We start from the raw sequence: 18,762 nt of genomic DNA on the forward strand, positions 1-18,762 counted from the left end.
AGAAAAGCAACAGGAACCAGGAACTCTGGGCTAATATTAGTCTTATTCATTTTACTGTGATAGTTGAACTAAGTAATACTAATAATATATAGATAAGAAAGAATAAGAGAGACAAGGGAGACTGCTTACTTATTCTTTGGAGGCTGGTTTGGTAGTTGAAGTTGTTTCTATGTTGCCCAGTGTTGCATGTGTCTTTAACAAAGCTTTGTTTACTGAGCTGTGCTATAATGTACCTGAGGTCTTGTACAACTCTCTCTCACAGTGAAACATAGGTCAGAAGACCTGGATTCCTTAGCACATGCTAAATTTGTGACCTTGGACAAATCACATAGCCTCCATTTCTTCTTCTATAAAAGGAGGGGGCTGATATCTGTTCTGCTTGCCTCATGAAATTATGGTGAAGATCAAAGGCAATGATCTTTCTGAAATTGCTTTTTAGACTATAAAGTGTCATATAAATATAAGATGCAATTATTTATTTTATTATTAATTTTATGTTCAGCTGCATTTAAGAGAAAAATACTTAATCAATGACTAAGATGTCTATATCATCAGGACATAATTAGAAATATCTAGATAACTGATGAGAAGCTACGAAGTATTTTCAAATATCTCCCTCTAAACTAACACTGCCACAGAATACTTATCTATTTGAAAGTATCCAGATACTTGACAAAATAAAAAATAAAGACAAAAGCAGAAAGCTGTCTGTCCTCAAAATCATCTTCTCATAGGATTTAGAACTGGAGGGGACCTTTACAAGTATCTAATACAAACCAAGGGCCAAAGCAAAAGTATATCTTTCAGGTCATAAATAACAAAACTGAAATTTAAATCCAGGTCTTTTGACTCTAGATCTAGAAGTTTTTCCATGCCATAAGAACTACTCCTCAACCTCTACTAACTCTCCTTACCTTAAAGAGATTGCAATATAGTTCCATTTTTATGGGCAGTCCAGGAGAATTTGAACTGGAAAGGTGGGGAAATAAAGTAAAGGAAATAAACTTTATAGTTTCTTTTCCATGATATTTTATTAGAATCTTCTTCAATCCTCCATGTCTCTCTACTGCCAAAACTTACCATTTATCTTGAAAAGACCAAAAAATGAGATATTTGATCCAAACATACATTTTAATGTTCATTTTGAAATACATTAATTTCCATCACAACAAAAGTGGAAAATAGGGTGAAATAAATGTAGAAATTATATGCATTCATGTTAATAAGCATTTATCTAGTGCCTACAAACATTTGCTTTACAGATATTATCTCATTTGATCTTCATGACAACCCTGGAAAGTATTTGCTATTATTATCCTTATTTTATAAATAGGGATTTTACAATTTTACTAAGGCGAGTAGAAGTTAAATGAATTCCCCAGGGAGCTACTAAGTATCTGAGATCAAATTCAAACTCAGTTCCTCCTACTCCCAAATCCAGTATTCATCTGCACCACTTGGTCATCTACAGATGTGATTTCACTCTTTCCAAAACATTAAAATTTACTGTGGTATAAACAATAATTTAAAGTGTAAAAATTTTAGGACTATTAAAGAAAGCTAAAATAAGTAATCTGCTTTTAAATTTTCCATTAAATTATTGGAAGGAATTAATTAAAACAGACCTCAGGATGTTTAGAAATATTTCTAAGTAGAAAATGCAAAATTTTAATTGATATTTCCTTCATATCTTAATGTTCTCAGTAGATTTGACTGATTGATGTGGGTATAAAAGGCAAATTCTTCAGTTTCTAGCCCATCTTTACACTTTGAAACAATCTATTAACCTAAATTTGAACTGAAATAGGTTGTTTTAACTATAAAGAAAAGTTGGACACTTGAGGTTCTTTTTTCTAAAAACCACACGGAGAAACAGAACTATGTTATTCTTGCATCATCAGAAAGATGCAGTCTTCTTACATTCTTTCAGTTTGGGATTTTCTTTTTGACTAAGTCCTTTCCTATTCCTACAAAAAAAAAAACAGAATTGCTTCAGTTTTTCTTTTTAGAGTCAGTTACCCAGTACATTCTGAATCCCCTGGAAAAGATACTATTTGTTAGGAATTCTTTGGATATTACACCATGTAGTACATTAGCACTTTTGGAAGATGGTACTAAGAAGTCTAGAGCATTTTTCTGGTCCCTGGGCACGGATGACATCTCAACACTGGCCCACCATCATCTGGACTGGGTGGTGGTGTTGTTTGGTTGATTAGTTATATCTGACTGTGATCTTGTTTAGGGTTTTCTTGGCAGATATACTGAAGTGGTTTGCCATTTCCTACTCAGGCTCATTTTACAGATGTGTAAACTGAGGCAAATGGGATTAAATAACTTATCTGGGGTTGTAAAGCTAGCAATTGTCTGAAATCTGATTTGAATTTAGGTCTTCCTGTAATGGGCTGAAGCTCGGGTTGATGCACTGAGGTCCCAAGCACATGAGGCTAAATAGTAATTGGACCATACTCTATTAATATATATGCTTGGAGAAAGAATGGCCCCCACCCACTCTTTGTGCAAATTCTGATGTATTGTATAGGAAATGACATAGGGATGATTTTGGTGGATAAGAGAGAGGGGCGGAGAGAGAGGCAGAGAGACTGCTGGCCAGGTTCGTGTCACGGCCACTCACATTCCGATCACCATCCCCCTTCACCTCCACAAAGAATAAAGATCGAAGATTTTCCCTTAACCTGAATTCCTGACTCCTGCTGATTTTAAAATACACAGTTATCACGTCTTCCTTACTCCAGAGCTGACTATCTAACTGTCCTCAATGCATAAGTCATAAGACAAATGATGCTATTCATGGTGTTGGTCACCAGACAAGTAGATTTGAAAGACGAAAACAACTTCTAATAATTAGTATAGTAGAAAAAGACCTTCTCTGGGGTTAAAGAACCTGAGTTCAAATCTCATATCTATAGCTACCTGTATTACCTTGGTCAAGTCACTTGAACACCACTGAGTCTTAGTTTCTTAATCTATAAAAATGAGGGGGATGGATAAAATGGCCTCAGAGATCCCTTCTAGCTCTTGCTCTATGATCCTCTACTCCTAATAAAAATGAAAGATGGAAATTTCTGTATTTCAAAATGAGCATTAAAATGTACACTTGGATCAATGTCTCATTCTTTAGTCTCTTCGATATAAATGGTGAGTCTTGACAGAAAAGGAACATGGAGAATTAAGTGAGATTCTAATAAAACACTATGGAGGTGTAGCTAGGTGTATGTGTAGTGGAGAGAGCACCAGCCCTGAAGTAGGAGGATCTGAGTTCAAATCTGGTCTCAGACCCTTAATACTTCCTTGCTGTATGATCCTGGGCAAGTCACTTAATCCCAATTGCCTCAGCAAAAAAACAAAAACAAACAAACAACAACATCATGGAAAAGAAACTGTAAAGTTTACTTTAATTTTAAATAACTACCAAAAGTTGATTTTTTTATTATTAGTTTATTTTATCTTTAGCTTCAGTCTTGTGAAAGAGAATTTTCATTGAAGACACAGAAGAGAAACAGGGAATTGCTATTTCAATGGAAAAATGACATTCCTACAACAGATCCTTCACAGATTCTTTCATTTCCACAAGCATCCATTTTATCTTGCTATTCCTTGATGTTTCTGAGCTAACTTGTTGGGTTCAGCATTTGGGGAAAAAAAGCATTTCAATAGCAAGTCAAAGCAATTACCTCTCAGAAAAGAAAAATTAAAGAACCTACATGATAGTTTTAAGACTGTGTAACTTATCTGATAATTACATATTCTTTTCTGTCAGCACAGGTGCTTGACTAAAGATTATGAGAAGCGGCCAACTGTGTCTGATCTTTTGCAGCATGAATTTATTACCCAAATTGAGGGCAAAGATGTGATGTTACAGAAACAACTTACAGAATTAATTGAAGCTCACCTGCAACTGGGAGTCACCGAAAAGGCCAGGTAAACAAAGAGGTTCTTGACACAGATCAAATTTCTGGAATGTTTCTGGAAGCTTACAGAATTGTATGACATACAAGTAATTATTAAGGATTTTTTAAAAATCATTAAGTTCTTTATGATTCATTGGTTGGTGTTGGGATGAATTAGACTCAAATGAATTGTGCAAACGTCATGAAAGTACTTTGGTTGAACTCTGCATTTTCCAAACAAGTACATCAGAATAATAGTCTGAATGTGAAATCTAATAGATGTTTCATATTGATGGACATTTTATTGCATTTTCTGCTCTACTTCAAGATAAGAAATAATAGAGTTGGAGGGAAGGGAGCGGAAAGAGTTGCAAGTTAGACTTTAAAGCCTCCAAGCAGCAATCCTCAAACTATTTGGTCTCATAATCTCTTTCTGTCCTTAAAAATTGTTGAAGACCACACTTTCCAAAGCCTTTTGTTTATGTGGGTTTTGTCCATTGATACTTACTATATTAGAAATTAAAACATATCATTATGGAAATATTATTGACCTAATGGACCCCCTGAAAAAATCTCAAGGCTTCTTAATGGTTTCTTTAAGTGCCCACTATTTGCCATTTTGAGAACCAGTGCTAAAGATTTCTTATATTTATTTATTGATAGCATTTTGTCCTCTGGTTTCAGTGCATGCAAGTATCTTTTGCATAGTCAATTGCCATGCTTTCTGTTTGCTTCTGGTATCTTATTAGATGTTGTATATTCAGTCCCTTTGAGATTTAAAGGTATTATTTTAGAATGGTGAAGGTGTGGATAGAGAACTGCCTTTGAAGCCTTGACATGGATTCATATCCTGAATGCGTAGGCCTTGGACAGGTCACTTAATACCTTAGTGCTACAGGCAACTCTCTAAGAGTATTGCTTGCAGGGAAGATGTTGACCAGCATTAGTAAAGGGTATTGCCTTACTTGGAATTTCCCTACACCAATAAAATTACAACTCCAATCCCTATTCCTAGAATTCTATTAAATGTAGATTGTTTCATTATTGCATGTGACAGATGTGAATGGAATGGGAGAAATCAAACAAGACATGGAGGATTGGCAAGGAGAATTATAATTTTGAATACCATGCTTAAGGCAGGATATGTATGTTCAATATAACTCAAAAAAGGAAGTATAGTATCATATAGTAGGAAGAACCCTCAGGTAAAAGTTCTAATTCTACCACCTAATAATATTGTCACTTTGGGACAATTCCTTTATCTTTATAAATGTGCAGTTTCCTTATCTATAAAATGGGAATCCCAATAGACTGCTACCATACTACTTCATTCTCTGTCACTCCTTTTCTGCTACTTCATTAAAGTTGTTGAGAACATGAAAGAACTCCTAGAAAATGTTCACTTTCCAGACATATTAAGTATTGTTGCTGATATAATTAATAATCGGAGTAATCCAGTGAAGACTCATTAAGTGCCTGTTACAGTCCATAACTTTGCTGAGTCTTATGGGGATTCACAATCCAACCACAATAAATAAATATGTATTGAGCCCCTACCATATGTAAAGCTCTGGGCTCAGTTTCTCTCTTCCTGGCCCTGAACCAAAAGTTAAGAGAACATTTCCCTCAAGTAGACCCCACTGCCCTTTATTATTCCCCTACTACTTCTAAGAACTGAGGTTTACCAGGCAAAAGGAAAAGGGTCTCCTGTGTCCCTGATGGTATCTTAGAAAAATTCTGAGGGTTTTTAAAAGCTAATCAGAAACATTGGACTCTTATTGTTTCACCAATTGCAGTCCCAGAAGTTGATTGAAATTGATTCAAAGTCCAGCTGTGCTGAGTTGGCATTAGGAACCTAAATGTGACACTTCTTTTGAAAAACTCAGCTTTGAAACTGAATTGGATACATGTGTGTTCAGCAGGATAAAGCCCAACTGCAGTCAACTTCAAAGACGAATATAACATTACAAATCTATTACTGTGGAGCCCACATTGGGAAGGAGAATGGGGATATCATTATGGAAAAAGCTCCTTTTACATAATAAAACTGAAATATGTCATTCTAATTCTGTAGCATACTCAAATATTTTTGCTCCTAAAATGATGAAATTGGTTCAACTAAGGCCCACAGATAGTTTTTTTGAAATGAAGAAGTCCTAAAGTCCCCCTCTGATGTCTCCTGATGACATGGAGAAGATTGTGGGCTGTCACAGGCTTAAATATCCAAGTACTAGAATTGACAGTTATCTCTAATGAATTTCATCTTACTGGATTCAGTCGATTGCTCTAGATAGTGGTATAGTCATTGTCACATCACTATTTTAATGAAACTAGGTTCTTAAGAATACTTTTTCCTTAAATTTTTTTATATTCAAACAAAAAATCTTATTTATACTATTAAGGGTTTTCTAAACTCAATCCCATCTAAATGACCATAGATCTACCATGCATTTTTATAGTATTACCATTGCATTTTTAGGTTTCTCTTTTAAATTTTGTGAAAAGAAATATCTTATTAATAGCTTGATGTCCTGAAGATAATGGTTATTATAATATTTTTAAATTATGTATATTTTCAAGTATATGTTATATTTTATGTATAGCATATATAATGTGATATCTACATTGTTATCTATAGATATATCACCTGTATTGTTTTATACATATATGTTTATATTTGTGTACGTATATGTATGTAGTGTGTAAGTTTTCTTCATTTCAAAAAGACTATTTTTGGGCCTTAATTGACCCAGTTTCATCATTCAGCAATATATGCAAAGAAAACTAATGGGGTCCAATGAAACTCACACGTATCTCAAAAGATAAAGAAATCAAAGAACAACTCTTTCCATTAGGTCTTATAAGTTTTTGGCTCAGCTGTGAGATGTTTTATCTAGGTGTGGATATTTTATACATTACAAGTTGTTGGTTATGGGACTTTGATGTAGTTGAGTCTAATTGCAAAAGCATTACAATGGTGAAAGAAAGCAAAAGATCAATAGGCAGTAATAACAGGGTAGGAGGGAAAGCAGACTTTTCTGCTTTTCTATCATTAAACAAATAGCTCCATTTTACCTCCCATTTGGCAAATGGACATCTTTTATTTTGATAGCTTAGTTCCAGCCAAATGGAACTAGCCTCTGCCTCCATAACCTGCTCCTTGATTTCCTACCTCTGGGCTTTTGCTAACACTATCTCACAAAAGTAAAATATCCTCAACTAAGTCCTTTAAGCCAACTCAAATGTCGTCTTCTCTATGAAAATTTGCCTGATCTCCTCAATGACCAACAACCATTTTCTTAAATCTTACATGCAACTATATTTTGCACTCCTATAATTCACTTACAACACTACTTTAAATTATAAACAATTGTTTGTGTCATATCCTCCTAAAGGGATATAAGTTCCATAAGACAAAGACTATGTCTTCTCTGAATTTTGGATCAATCCTAGTGCCTTGCAGAGTACCCTGTATACAATAGGTGCTTGATAAATGATAGTTAGGATTGTTAGAATGATTCTATGAAGGAAATTTATCCTTCAGAATTATCCTTCTCTTTTAATAAAATACACTGTTTGAAATATTCAGTTCCTCCTTTTCTCTCTCTCTTTTTTGGCTAGGCAATTGGGATTAAGTGACTCACTTAGAATCACACAGCTAGCAAGTGTTAAATGTTGGGGCTGAATTTAAACCCAGGTCCTCTTTGATTTCAGAGTCAGTTCTCTATCTACTGTGTCACTTAGGTGCTCTTTCAGCGCCTCCTTAAAGAATTTGGAGACAGAGGACTTTGGCTTTACTCCTACTTATATCACTACTAGTTATGTGACTTTAAGTTATTTAATGTCCTTGGTCCTCAATTTTCCCATTGGTAAAATAAAGAAATTGGACTTGATGATCTATTTCAACTCAAAATTCATAATCTTATAAAATTCTACTTAATTTGGGGGCTATGAGAAATACTGGGAAAGAGGAATAATTTTAATTGAAAGAATAACTTTTCTCCTGGGCTCAGTTTGATCATTATAATTAATCAAACTTTAGTACTTTTCCTTCTTGGACATGTTAACTCAAGCTTTGGGGGAAATGGGGAAATCTAAGCTTACTTTCAATGCTACACTTTCACAAAGCCTTCGTCCAGCCATTAAGGGAAAGAAATGATCTCTACTATCTCTGAATCTAGAATATTTTCTTATCTGATCCACTTTGACTAAACCTACAAGAAGTAAATACTATCTTTCTTCCTGATCATGAGAAGCATGACAGCAAAATGCCTTGCATTCTTTATGTTACAATACTTAGTGTTACAATAGATGAAAATTTCTCTGAGGCATGTTAACTTTTTTTTTTAACATTTTGCTAACTATATTTCAAAATAATATTACCATATAGATTTTATCTTGTACATTTAAAAACATTATTCTGCAAAAAAGGATCCATAGGCTTTAATCATGAGGTTCATGATGCAGAAAACATTCAAAATCCTCACTCTAAGATATTTTTACTTTCTAGGGATACCAGGGCAATATATTTGTATTAGTTTTGACTAATTCACATACTTTTCCACTTTTATCTGTTAGGTCTTCAGTCATTTCATAAGCATTTATTATATTCCTACTGTCAGATATTGTGCTAAGGATTATAGAGACAAAGAAAGCAAAAGACAGCCCCTGTTCTCAAGGAGCTCACAATCTAATGTAAATATTTGTTAGTAGATTTAGGATTACCCATCTTGAGATCATTGCATAATTGGATTCTTTGATTCTTAATGTACCAGTCCTTATTCACTAAGTTTACAAATACCTCTCAGAGAGCCTAAGTTAAAGCAAAGTACACACTCAATAGATCCTTCTTAGGGCCTGACAATAACAATGTCTTCCTTCTCCCCATGTTTCCCCAGAGAGTGTCAGAAGCATTAGGTGTCTGGCCATTAGATTATAAGTTTCTTAAAGGCAGAGACTTTCTTACGCCTCTTTTTTGAATACCCAACACTCAACACAGTGTCTGGCATATGGCATATGCTTAATAAATGCTTATTTACTGACTGACCACTCTCACCCTGCACTTTCAAACTAGAAGCATCTTTAGCAACAAATACTGCTAGCACAGGAAGTTTTGCCTGTTTTCCAAGGTCAGTTCCTTTCTTCCAATTAGTATTCATATTATTCTCCCAAGATGATGGGAATAGGTAGTGATATGTCTAGAAATAAACATTCCTCTTTTCTCCATACCCCAAGAACACAAAGTTGGTGACTATCATCCTCCCAGATGAGTAATTGGCTCACACACAATTCTGCATTCTTCAGCATTCCTTCCTTTCCTAGAATTAAAGACATTTTCATGTCAATTCCTCCCTTAAAAGAATTAGAATCAGAGACTGAATAACCACTCAATTATGAATGACATTACTGAGTTTTTCTGCCTCAGTCTATGAGAAGATAAGGAGTGTGGGTAGCTGTCAGATCATCATGTGCTAAAGATCTATTGATGTTTCATAGAAGTCACTTTGACCCTTTAAAATAGTGGAGAAAAGGGTAAAAAAGAGCATCAGTTTCTTAAAGCCAAGAACTTTTTCATGGTTCTCCTTGTTGAAAGACTAAAAGATAAAACTGATCAGGAATAATTCCTAAACCCTTTGATGTTTTTAGTTTAAAGAAAACTATTTACTACAGAAAAGCACATACCTGAGACAGTCATCAAGAAATCTGTATAGAGCACTGGCTCCTGGCATCAAGAAGGTCTCTACAAATCCTGTTTCACACATTTATCATGTGAAACCAGGAAAATAACTTTAAAACTTCTATGCCTCAGTTTCCTCATTTGTCAAATAAAAAAGGTTGGATTCAATGGCTTTTTAAGATCCCTTTAAGTTCTAAATATATAGAATTATGATCCTGTTAAGTGTTATAAATCATCTCACCATTCTGTCGCATAGCCTTAACAATAATACCCACAGAAAAGGTAGTATCAAAAAATTTCAGTATTTTTACTGTCCTCCACCATAATGGTTTTTGGAAGAAAAATATAAACCTTTCTGGTCATTTGACATTAATCTAAACATTAAGATCTTAAAATTTTGACTTGAATGATAGAAAGCCCAAGAGAGTTAGATTTTTTTGAGAGCTACAGTAAGATTCCATCTGCAGAGTAACATCAAGGACTAAGCCAATCTTCGTGACCTTTGGACAAATGTAAGAATATAGTGAATAACACCCACAATAGGAGACGTCATCTCCTTCTAGAAATGACCTCCCATTACAGGAACTAATTAATTTTCTTATCCTCCAAATTGCTTTCTCGTTTTCTGAATTCATCATCAGTGGCAGACATTATTTTACATTGTGACCTGGGAATTTAAAGTCTGTTCCCCTGCACTGTATGAATCACCTACCAGTCCTTTCAATTTAAATTCATTGCTTTCAGTTTTAACATTTGCAGTTAGCATTGTTGATCAGCTTATTCAGAAGTCAAGGATTGACAGCCTGTGTTGTCCTGTATTTTCTTTTCTAAAGGCTGAGTTAAGTGGTCAAATTTATTTTTAAAAATATAGTTAATTATAATGACCAAAGCCTGGCCTTCAAGAACAGTTTTTATTTTTTTTTAATTACTATCTTCTACTCTCAATTTTGAACAATCTTAAAAACTCACAACAAAATTGCATAGTTCAGCAAAGCAAATTTTTATAATGATCATGTCTAAAAATATAAGTTTTATTCCAGATTTCGATCCTTCTGTGGCAGGAGATAAGTGACATGTATTATTTTTAGTCCTTAGAATTTGTGGTTTAACATTACATTAATCAGAATTCTACATTCTTTCAAAGTTATTTTTCTTTATACTATTGCTGCCATGATATAAATTATTCTCTTAGTTCTGCTCAATTCACTCTGTATCAGTTCATAAAGTTCTTTACAGTTTCCTCTGAAATTGTTCCTTTTGTCATTTCTCATAGTACAATAAAGTTCCATTACATTCATATGTCATAGTTTGTTTAGGTGTCCCTCAATGGAGTGCTACCTTTTAAGTTCCAGGTTAGGGCTATTACAAAAAAGAGCTGCTCTAAATATTTTTGTACATATGGCTTCTTTTCCTCTTTCTTTGATTTATCTGGTATATAGCCCTAAGAATAGTATAGTTGGGGCAAAGAATCCTCACCAATTAGTAAATTTTGAGGAAATGAAATTATTTTGACACATGGAAAGATTTAAGAGATACAACACATGCATAGTTCCTATTTATAAAATTTTAGTTTGTTCTTTGTTTAGACTATAGGAGCCTATTACTTACCAAAAAAAAAAAAAAAAAAACCTTGAGAATTAAGAAAATGAATCTAATAATATACTCTCAGATCACACATAACTTTTTTAGTACCAGAACTATAGTCTAAATCCAAGTCTCTCTTCCCTGCCCTATGTATTTCTTATATAAATTCATATACAACTGGTATAATATCAATAAAACATACAACTTTAGATGAATTTTTTGGCAGTGATGAATTCACATTATCCACTCTGACATCAGTAAACAATATTTCCCATTTATATTTGTTTTCTTATTCCTCTGAGCACAGTATATAATCTGGCTCAACAGACCTATTAACTGTTCTATCTATAGGATATCTTCATCTCCCATCTCCATGCTTTTATCTCAGTCATCTACCATGAGTAGAAAACACTCCCTCCCCTCCCCCATCTTAGTACTACATTTTAGGTGAAGAGTTTTTGTGGACATCTTTACAACTTCCAGTGCCCTCCTTTTGTTCACTTTGTTTACATTATATTTAAACTTAAATGTGATCTTTAGCTCATCCATTACAATGTAAGCTCTTGAGACCAGGGAATATTTTATTTAATTAATGCTTAATGGTTGCTTACTAAGTATCCAATGAGTACAAGGCACTTTTCTGGGGATCAGAGCTACAAAGAGGAATTAAGGCATGGTCTCAGCTCTAATTAAAAAAAAAACACAAACTGGGTGGGTAATATGGGGCCAGGTTGTAGAAGAGCTCATGTGGCAAAGACATTTGTACTCTATTCGATAGATAATAGCAAATCAAGATTTAAACAACAGTTGGGGCATGGTGTTTTGTGTCTGTGAAATCAACCATTAGCATGCATTGTTTTTCCCCAAGAAGCATTCAATATCTTTTAATAGATAATGATAATTTTTGGTAGTCCATTTAGAAACTATCCATTATTACCTTACAAACTATAAAAGCCTTGATCATATTCTTCATCCTTTGAATGCTCCCAATGACATTTTGGAATCATGGGAACTTTTTTTTATTAAGTATGAAATTATTATTACTAACAGGATTGCTTCTTCAAGATGTCATTAACTCAGCTGTCATTTTTTCTTTCTGGTGGAGGGCTTTTTTTAGTGCAACTATACATTTTCTTTAAGGGCAGCTAGGTGGTACATAGATTGAGTACCAGGCCTGGAATCAGAAGTCTAAATTTAGTTTTTGAATATCATGGAATACTATTGTTCTATAAGAAATGATAAGCAGGCTGATTTCAGAAAAGCCTGGAAAGACTTATGTGAACTGATGCTGCGTGAAGTGAGCAGAATCAGAACATTGTACACAGTAACAGCCAAATTGCATGATGATCAGCTATGACAGACTTAGTTCTTCTCAGTAATACAGAGACCCAATACAATTCCAATGGACTTGGGATGGAAACTGTCATCCACCTCCATAAAAAGAACTTTGGAGACTGAATGAAGATCAAGATATACTATTTTCACCTTTTTTGCTTGTTTGTTTTTTTCTTTCTCATGGTTTTTACTCTTGTCTTGATTTTTCTTTCATAACATAACTAATTTGGAAATGTTTAAAGTGATTGTATAAGCTCCATCAGATTTTTGGTTGTGCATTAAGGTAATAGAAACTAAAAGGCCAAGTCATTTCACCATATCATTCTTTTATTTAAAGTTGGAATGATGAATCAGCTACTCTGAATTTGGGGTTGATGCTAGAAAGTTGAGCTAAGATTTCTTAGAATTGTTTTCTGAAACTGCATTCTATGACACATTACAGGGTGGTGGTACATTATGCACTGGATTATACTGATTTACAACAGCTCAGCAGGGCATGGTGCTAAGGAACTGATCTCTGTTTGCCCTGGATGTCATCACATTTTAAATCATAAAGATAAATTTTTGCTGTCATATCATGTGCCTTCAAGATAAATTTAGTAATATTGACTTAATGGAGAATGTGTCTCATAAAATAAATAGAACTTTTGGCCACCTGTTTTGGATGGGGAGAGGGAGAGGAGAATTTTTCAAGAATGGCATACCTATGCTTTAAAGCAGTTTCCCTGCCTTTGATACAGAATTCAAAATGTCATGCCCCTTTTGCTGCGACAGCCAGGCCCAGAAGGCTTTATCTCTGGCTGTTCAGCTGTCCTAATCCTGTTGGCTTTCACAGTTACTTTTGTATTCAATGCAGAAATACACCATATTTAGTAGGGTGGATGGTGACTTTTTTTGAGATTGTGATTCATTTTGGAATGAGTCATAGAATAGATTTTTGTACACTTATATAAATGCCACTTTTTAAAAATGAGAACTTAGAGTCAGATGCACAGAACTCCATCAGAAAGGAAAAAGGAGATAAAATACCTCATCATCAACACTGACAGTAATGAGGTTGAGAACTATAGCTGAGAGAGGCTTTTAATTATGCAGATTTGGATATTTCCTAAGATGCCTTAGAATAATTTGTGATATCACACAATCCTTAAGTGTCAAGCACTCGAAGATGTTTCTCATGTTATTACTTTTATTCCTTCCTGATATGCTTAAGCTCTTCCTCAAGGTGATTGCTTTCCCTTCTCAAATTATTTTATATCTTACCAGTACTTAATTATTTATGCATTCTCCTTCATTAGAACACAATTGCTTTTTTTTTAAATTCATCACACTTAGCATTGTTTCTGACATGTAGCAAGCACTTAATAAATACCTGTTGACTTATTAGTGACATGAAGATAATGATAATGAGGATAGTAGTGGTAGTGGTGATGGTAGTGGTGATGGTGGTGGTGGTGGTGGTGATGATGATGATGGAGGTGGTGGTGGAGGACAAGTGAAATAAGCTCTTTTGGACATGTTGAATTTGAGATGGTGAAACATACAAGTAAAGAAGTCCTTCAGTTAAGATAGGTGAATATATTGCTCTGAAGGATAGAAGAAAAGTCAGAACTGGAGATAGATTTGAAAGTTTTCTATGAAAAGGTTATAGTTGAAGCTACCAGAGTAGATATCATTAAGATAATAACAGCTAGGACACATATAGCTTCTAACTTATTTGAAAAACTGAAATGAATTACATATTTGAGTCCAACGAATGACCACTCCATTCTTAGATCAAATAACCTTCCCAGGAAAGGGTCTAGTATATCTTGGACTAGACTAGCAGAGAATGTGGTCAGAATAAGTAGGCCAGTGCAAAGGAGAAAATAGTTAAAGCTAGGTGAGTGGGAACTATCATAGAGGTCTTGGTTCTCAAGGCTGGTTTTTCTTCCCTTTGTGTTATCATTGTTGTAATGTGGGGTATTCACAATCATTTCTTGATCTAAGCGCAAAGCTGGTCCTATTCCAGAGATTATATATGTGGTCCACTAGAAGGTGTATTTGACATAGGGGACTATGGGGCTGAGTGCTTAGTTGAGTGACTTTTCCTGGAAAATATGCATAAGAAAATCTTTGGATGGTCTGTTTCCATAATTGGAGCTTAGGCTAGAGTGGAGGGATAGCTCAAACCTAATAGCCTTCCTAAACTATATAACTGAGTGACTAATATTCCTCTAACTTCTATCCATGTCTATGTAAAAGCTTACTCTGTACTGACATATTTTGACACTTCCCTCCCCCTTATGGCATTTATATTGTGAAATGGCATTTGAGCTTTCAGAATACCATGTAAAAATTTAAAAGTTGATAATTCAGCTTAGTTTGGAAATAGAAATAATAATATCTTACCTGAAATAGTAGCTGGCCTTGAATCCAGCAAAGCTTGGGTTCAGGATATATACTGTCTGTGTGATCCTGACTAAGGTTATTTAACCTCTGGTACCTTAGACAATTCTCTAAAACTTTAAAGTTTCAGAGAGGGTACTAACCTGCATTGGTAAAGAGAGTTCCCTACATCCATTAATTCCCAGGTTCAATTATCCCAATATGAAACAAATGAGATTTTTCTATAGTAACTTAAAATTATGTATCTATTTTCTACTTTTCATTGATAAAGAAAGATGGCCATAAAAAAAGTGAAATCATGACAAAGTTACATAGTTACAAACATCCCAAGATTTCTTCAACGTGGGTACTCCCAAAGTAGCAAGTATAGTACGGTAGAGAGAATACGGGCTTGGAGATCAAAGACACACCCAAGTTGGAATTCCACCTGTTACCATTTATTTGCAATAAATGCAAACCATTTATTTCCTCTGAGATTTTCTGACTCCATCTGTTAATTGGTTGGTTGTTATCCTTTGTTCTCAAAGAGGAACAAAATGACATTGCTGTGTTGCAATCAAGTTGCAACATGTCCCATCTGTAACACAAGGACAAGAATATCCATATAGTTTATCTCACACAACTGTTATGAGGATCAAATGAAACAATGAACATTATATAATATCCTTGGTACAGGCAGCCATTCTAGGTACTGATAATGCAAAGGCAAAACTGAAGTAGTCATTGTCTTCACAAAGCTTACATTCTGTCATGAAGAACATCTGTATGTGAATGTATCTGTTAATATGTTAAACAAATTAAGTTGAGGTAAGACTGATTCTAGCAAATGGGAGTATGGGTGGAAGAGATCCAAAAAAGGTCACAAATAGGAAGAGATGCTTAAGTTGAGCTTTGAAGGCAGCTAAAATTCTAAAAGGCAGAAGAAGCAACCTATACAAAGGCATGACAATGGAAGGTAAAACATCACCTGTGAGGTGTTCTATGTAAGCCATTTCTCGACTGGAGTCGAGAAACCATGACTGGAGCAAGTTTTAAATGCCAAACAAATGAATTTATAGTTGATCTCCTGAGACTAGAGAGAGCCACTAGAGCCACCTGGAGAGAAAAGTGATATGGCCAGACCTGAGGTTTAGAAAAATAGTTTTGTCAGTTGTGTGAAGGACTGATTAGAGAATGAAGAGACTCAAAGAAGAGAGGTGAATTCAGAAACTATTATAATAGTTTAGGTGAAAATTAATGAAGACCTGAACTAAAAGACTGGCTACATAAATGGAGAAAATGGGACAGATGTGAGAGATGTTGCAGAAATGGAATTTTTCAGAGACTTGACAACTGATCCCATATTGGGAAATGAGGGAAAATGAGCTGTCAAGGATGACTCTGTGATTGCAAACCTGGATGATTAGAGCGTAATGCCCTCAACAAATACTAGTAAGAAATATATATATATTGGGGCCACTAGGTTGCACAGTGGGTGGAATACTACCCTTGGAATCAGGTCTTGAGTTCAAATGCGGCCTGAGACACTTGAAATTATTATTAGTTGTGTGACCTTGGGCAAATCATTAATCCTGGTTGCCTTGCAAAGAGAAAGAAAGAACAAAAGAAGGAGAGAGAGAGAGAGAGAAAGAGAGAGAGAGAGAGAGAGAGAGAGAGAGAGAGAGAGAGGAAGAAGAAGGAGGAGGAAGAGGAGGAGGAGGGAAGGAAGGAAGGAAGGAAAAAAGGAAGGAAGGAAGGAAGGAAAAAAGGAAGGAAGGAAGGAAGAAAGAAACAAAGAAAGAAAGAAAGAAAGAAAGAAAAGGAAGGAGGGAGGGAGGAAGGAAGAAAGGAAGGGAGAGAGGAAGGGAGGGAGGGAAAGGATGACAAACATATCTAGTAATCTTTTTTGTAATAAATTATGTAGAGATGAGTCCTTCCTCTGGAGATCCCAGAAGTTAATCAGAAAGAAAGAGTAATGCTGATCCAACATCTAATCATCTTAATGATATTTACATTTTTAAAAATCCATGAGAAGCTCCCCTCTAGTCTCTGGCTACTATTTTTCCTGCAACATAATTTGGTCTTGCTGACACTACCACTTTATGTGGACAGTGTGGCTTTAGGCTCTGGAGGGAAAGATACCATGCCCATTTTGTAAGAAAATCCTATATACAGGGGTTGTGTTTCTGTCTCATCAAGTTACTGGCTGCCAAGATAAGAGTGAATAGAAGAAGGCTGTTAGAAGTGCTGGTCAGATAAGATGAAATAGAGAACAACAGTCAAAAAATCTTGAAAAAGCAGATGTCAGTACTATCCAAAACATAAATGCAGGTCACTCCATCTAAAATAACAGACACATGAGTAACCACATTTCCAGCTTCATACTGACAAGGTTTCCCATTGGGTAATGTTTTTCCTTTTGTATCTATTTCTAGAAACACTAAATTGATGTGAATTTAAGTAGTAATAAGATAGTTTTTTAAATTAAACATTCCTTAAAAATAAAGTTAATTGTGTTTTAAAAGAGTGAGTCTCTGCTAAGCATACAAAGTTCCAATCTATAAGTTGGTCCTTCAAGCATAATGGGAACCCAAGAATATGTTTGCAGTCATTTGAGGAAGAAAATATACAAATTTATAACAAAATGCTCTCACATTTGGAAACGTGATTCTATCTAATAATTATATTTCTGGAACTCACACATTATATAATTGTTATTTAAGTGCACAAAATTGTATTATGAATTGAAAGAAAATATTTTATAAGTATAATGGGATGAAAGGTTTTTGTATGATAGGACTATTACTTGACCAATTTCACAAGTTTTTTTTTACAAGAAGAGGGGAGGGGAGGGGAGAGAACTTAAACCCCAAAGAATTCAGATTTTAATGAAGGAAAAAAGTGCCTCTAAAATAATTTTCATGGGATTGAATTATTTAATCCTAAAAAAAGACCTTCACATGTATTTATGTACAATACATAAATGTATTAATACTATTAATAGTGATGAATTTAAACTGAAGCAATCAAGCTAGACTTAACATCAGCCTATATCTAAATAGAGCTTTAAGCAGCATGGGAATTAGAGGGAAATTAGAGTCAGAGCTGTAATTTTCTGTCTGTGTGACCTTGGGCAAGCACTTTCTGAGCCTGAATTTCCTCATCTATAAAATGGGATAGTTGGATCAGATCATTTCTAAGAATTCTCTCAACTCTACACTTATCATCTAATAAAGGCTTAAATTTGTGAATTGTTTTCAAGGTTGAGGTATCTAAACCTACAATTACCACATGCTACCAGCAAGTGGAAAAAGGGACCAAAATTGCTTGTTCTGAGCAATCAGATTTAATCCCCTGAGAATCTAGACATTTTGTGCTTTATCTTGATCAGAATTAAAACACTGTATTAAAATCATTAGAATTAAACACTGCTTATATGTGATTCATATAGATATGATCTTAAAACAAAGCTTGAGTGGCAGAGTGGGAAAAGCATCAAAATCAGTTAAGTGTAAGAGTTGGATTTGAATCCCAGTAGATAAGACTACTTGGAGTCATAAAGACTCAAGTTCAAATTCAGCCTCAGACCCTAAAAAATCATGTGACCCTGATCCAGTCTTTTAATCTCTGTCTGATTCAATTTCCTCATTCTCATAACACAATTCCTCAAACATTCTTCTGTTTATATAATTGTTATATAAATGCTAATTATAGTAAAAATAACCATTATTAATATTTTGCAACTTTGGACATAACCCTGAATTTCACTGCACTTCAGTTTCCTCAAACGACAAGTGACTTCCAAGTTTCCTTCCCCTGCCAAAATCCCACCATCCTAATATATAAAAATATATATGTACATGTAACGTGTAAAATATATGCATATATATG

General features: G+C 34.6%; 1 protein-coding gene across 1 annotated transcript in view; it reads left to right on the forward strand.

The window, feature by feature from the left end:
* The window catches only part of MYO3A (myosin IIIA), a 216,293-nt gene that overhangs the window by 65,218 nt on the left and 132,313 nt on the right, over positions 1-18,762 (forward strand). The window contains exon 8 of the mRNA XM_052001420.1: positions 3,784-3,939. Within this exon, the coding sequence (XP_051857380.1) occupies positions 3,784-3,939 (156 nt within the window). The remainder of the gene's footprint in view (positions 1-3,783; positions 3,940-18,762) is intronic.

This window comes from Antechinus flavipes, chromosome 5 (assembly GCF_016432865.1).
Source record: "Antechinus flavipes isolate AdamAnt ecotype Samford, QLD, Australia chromosome 5, AdamAnt_v2, whole genome shotgun sequence".
Classification (NCBI taxonomy): domain Eukaryota; kingdom Metazoa; phylum Chordata; class Mammalia; order Dasyuromorphia; family Dasyuridae; genus Antechinus; species Antechinus flavipes.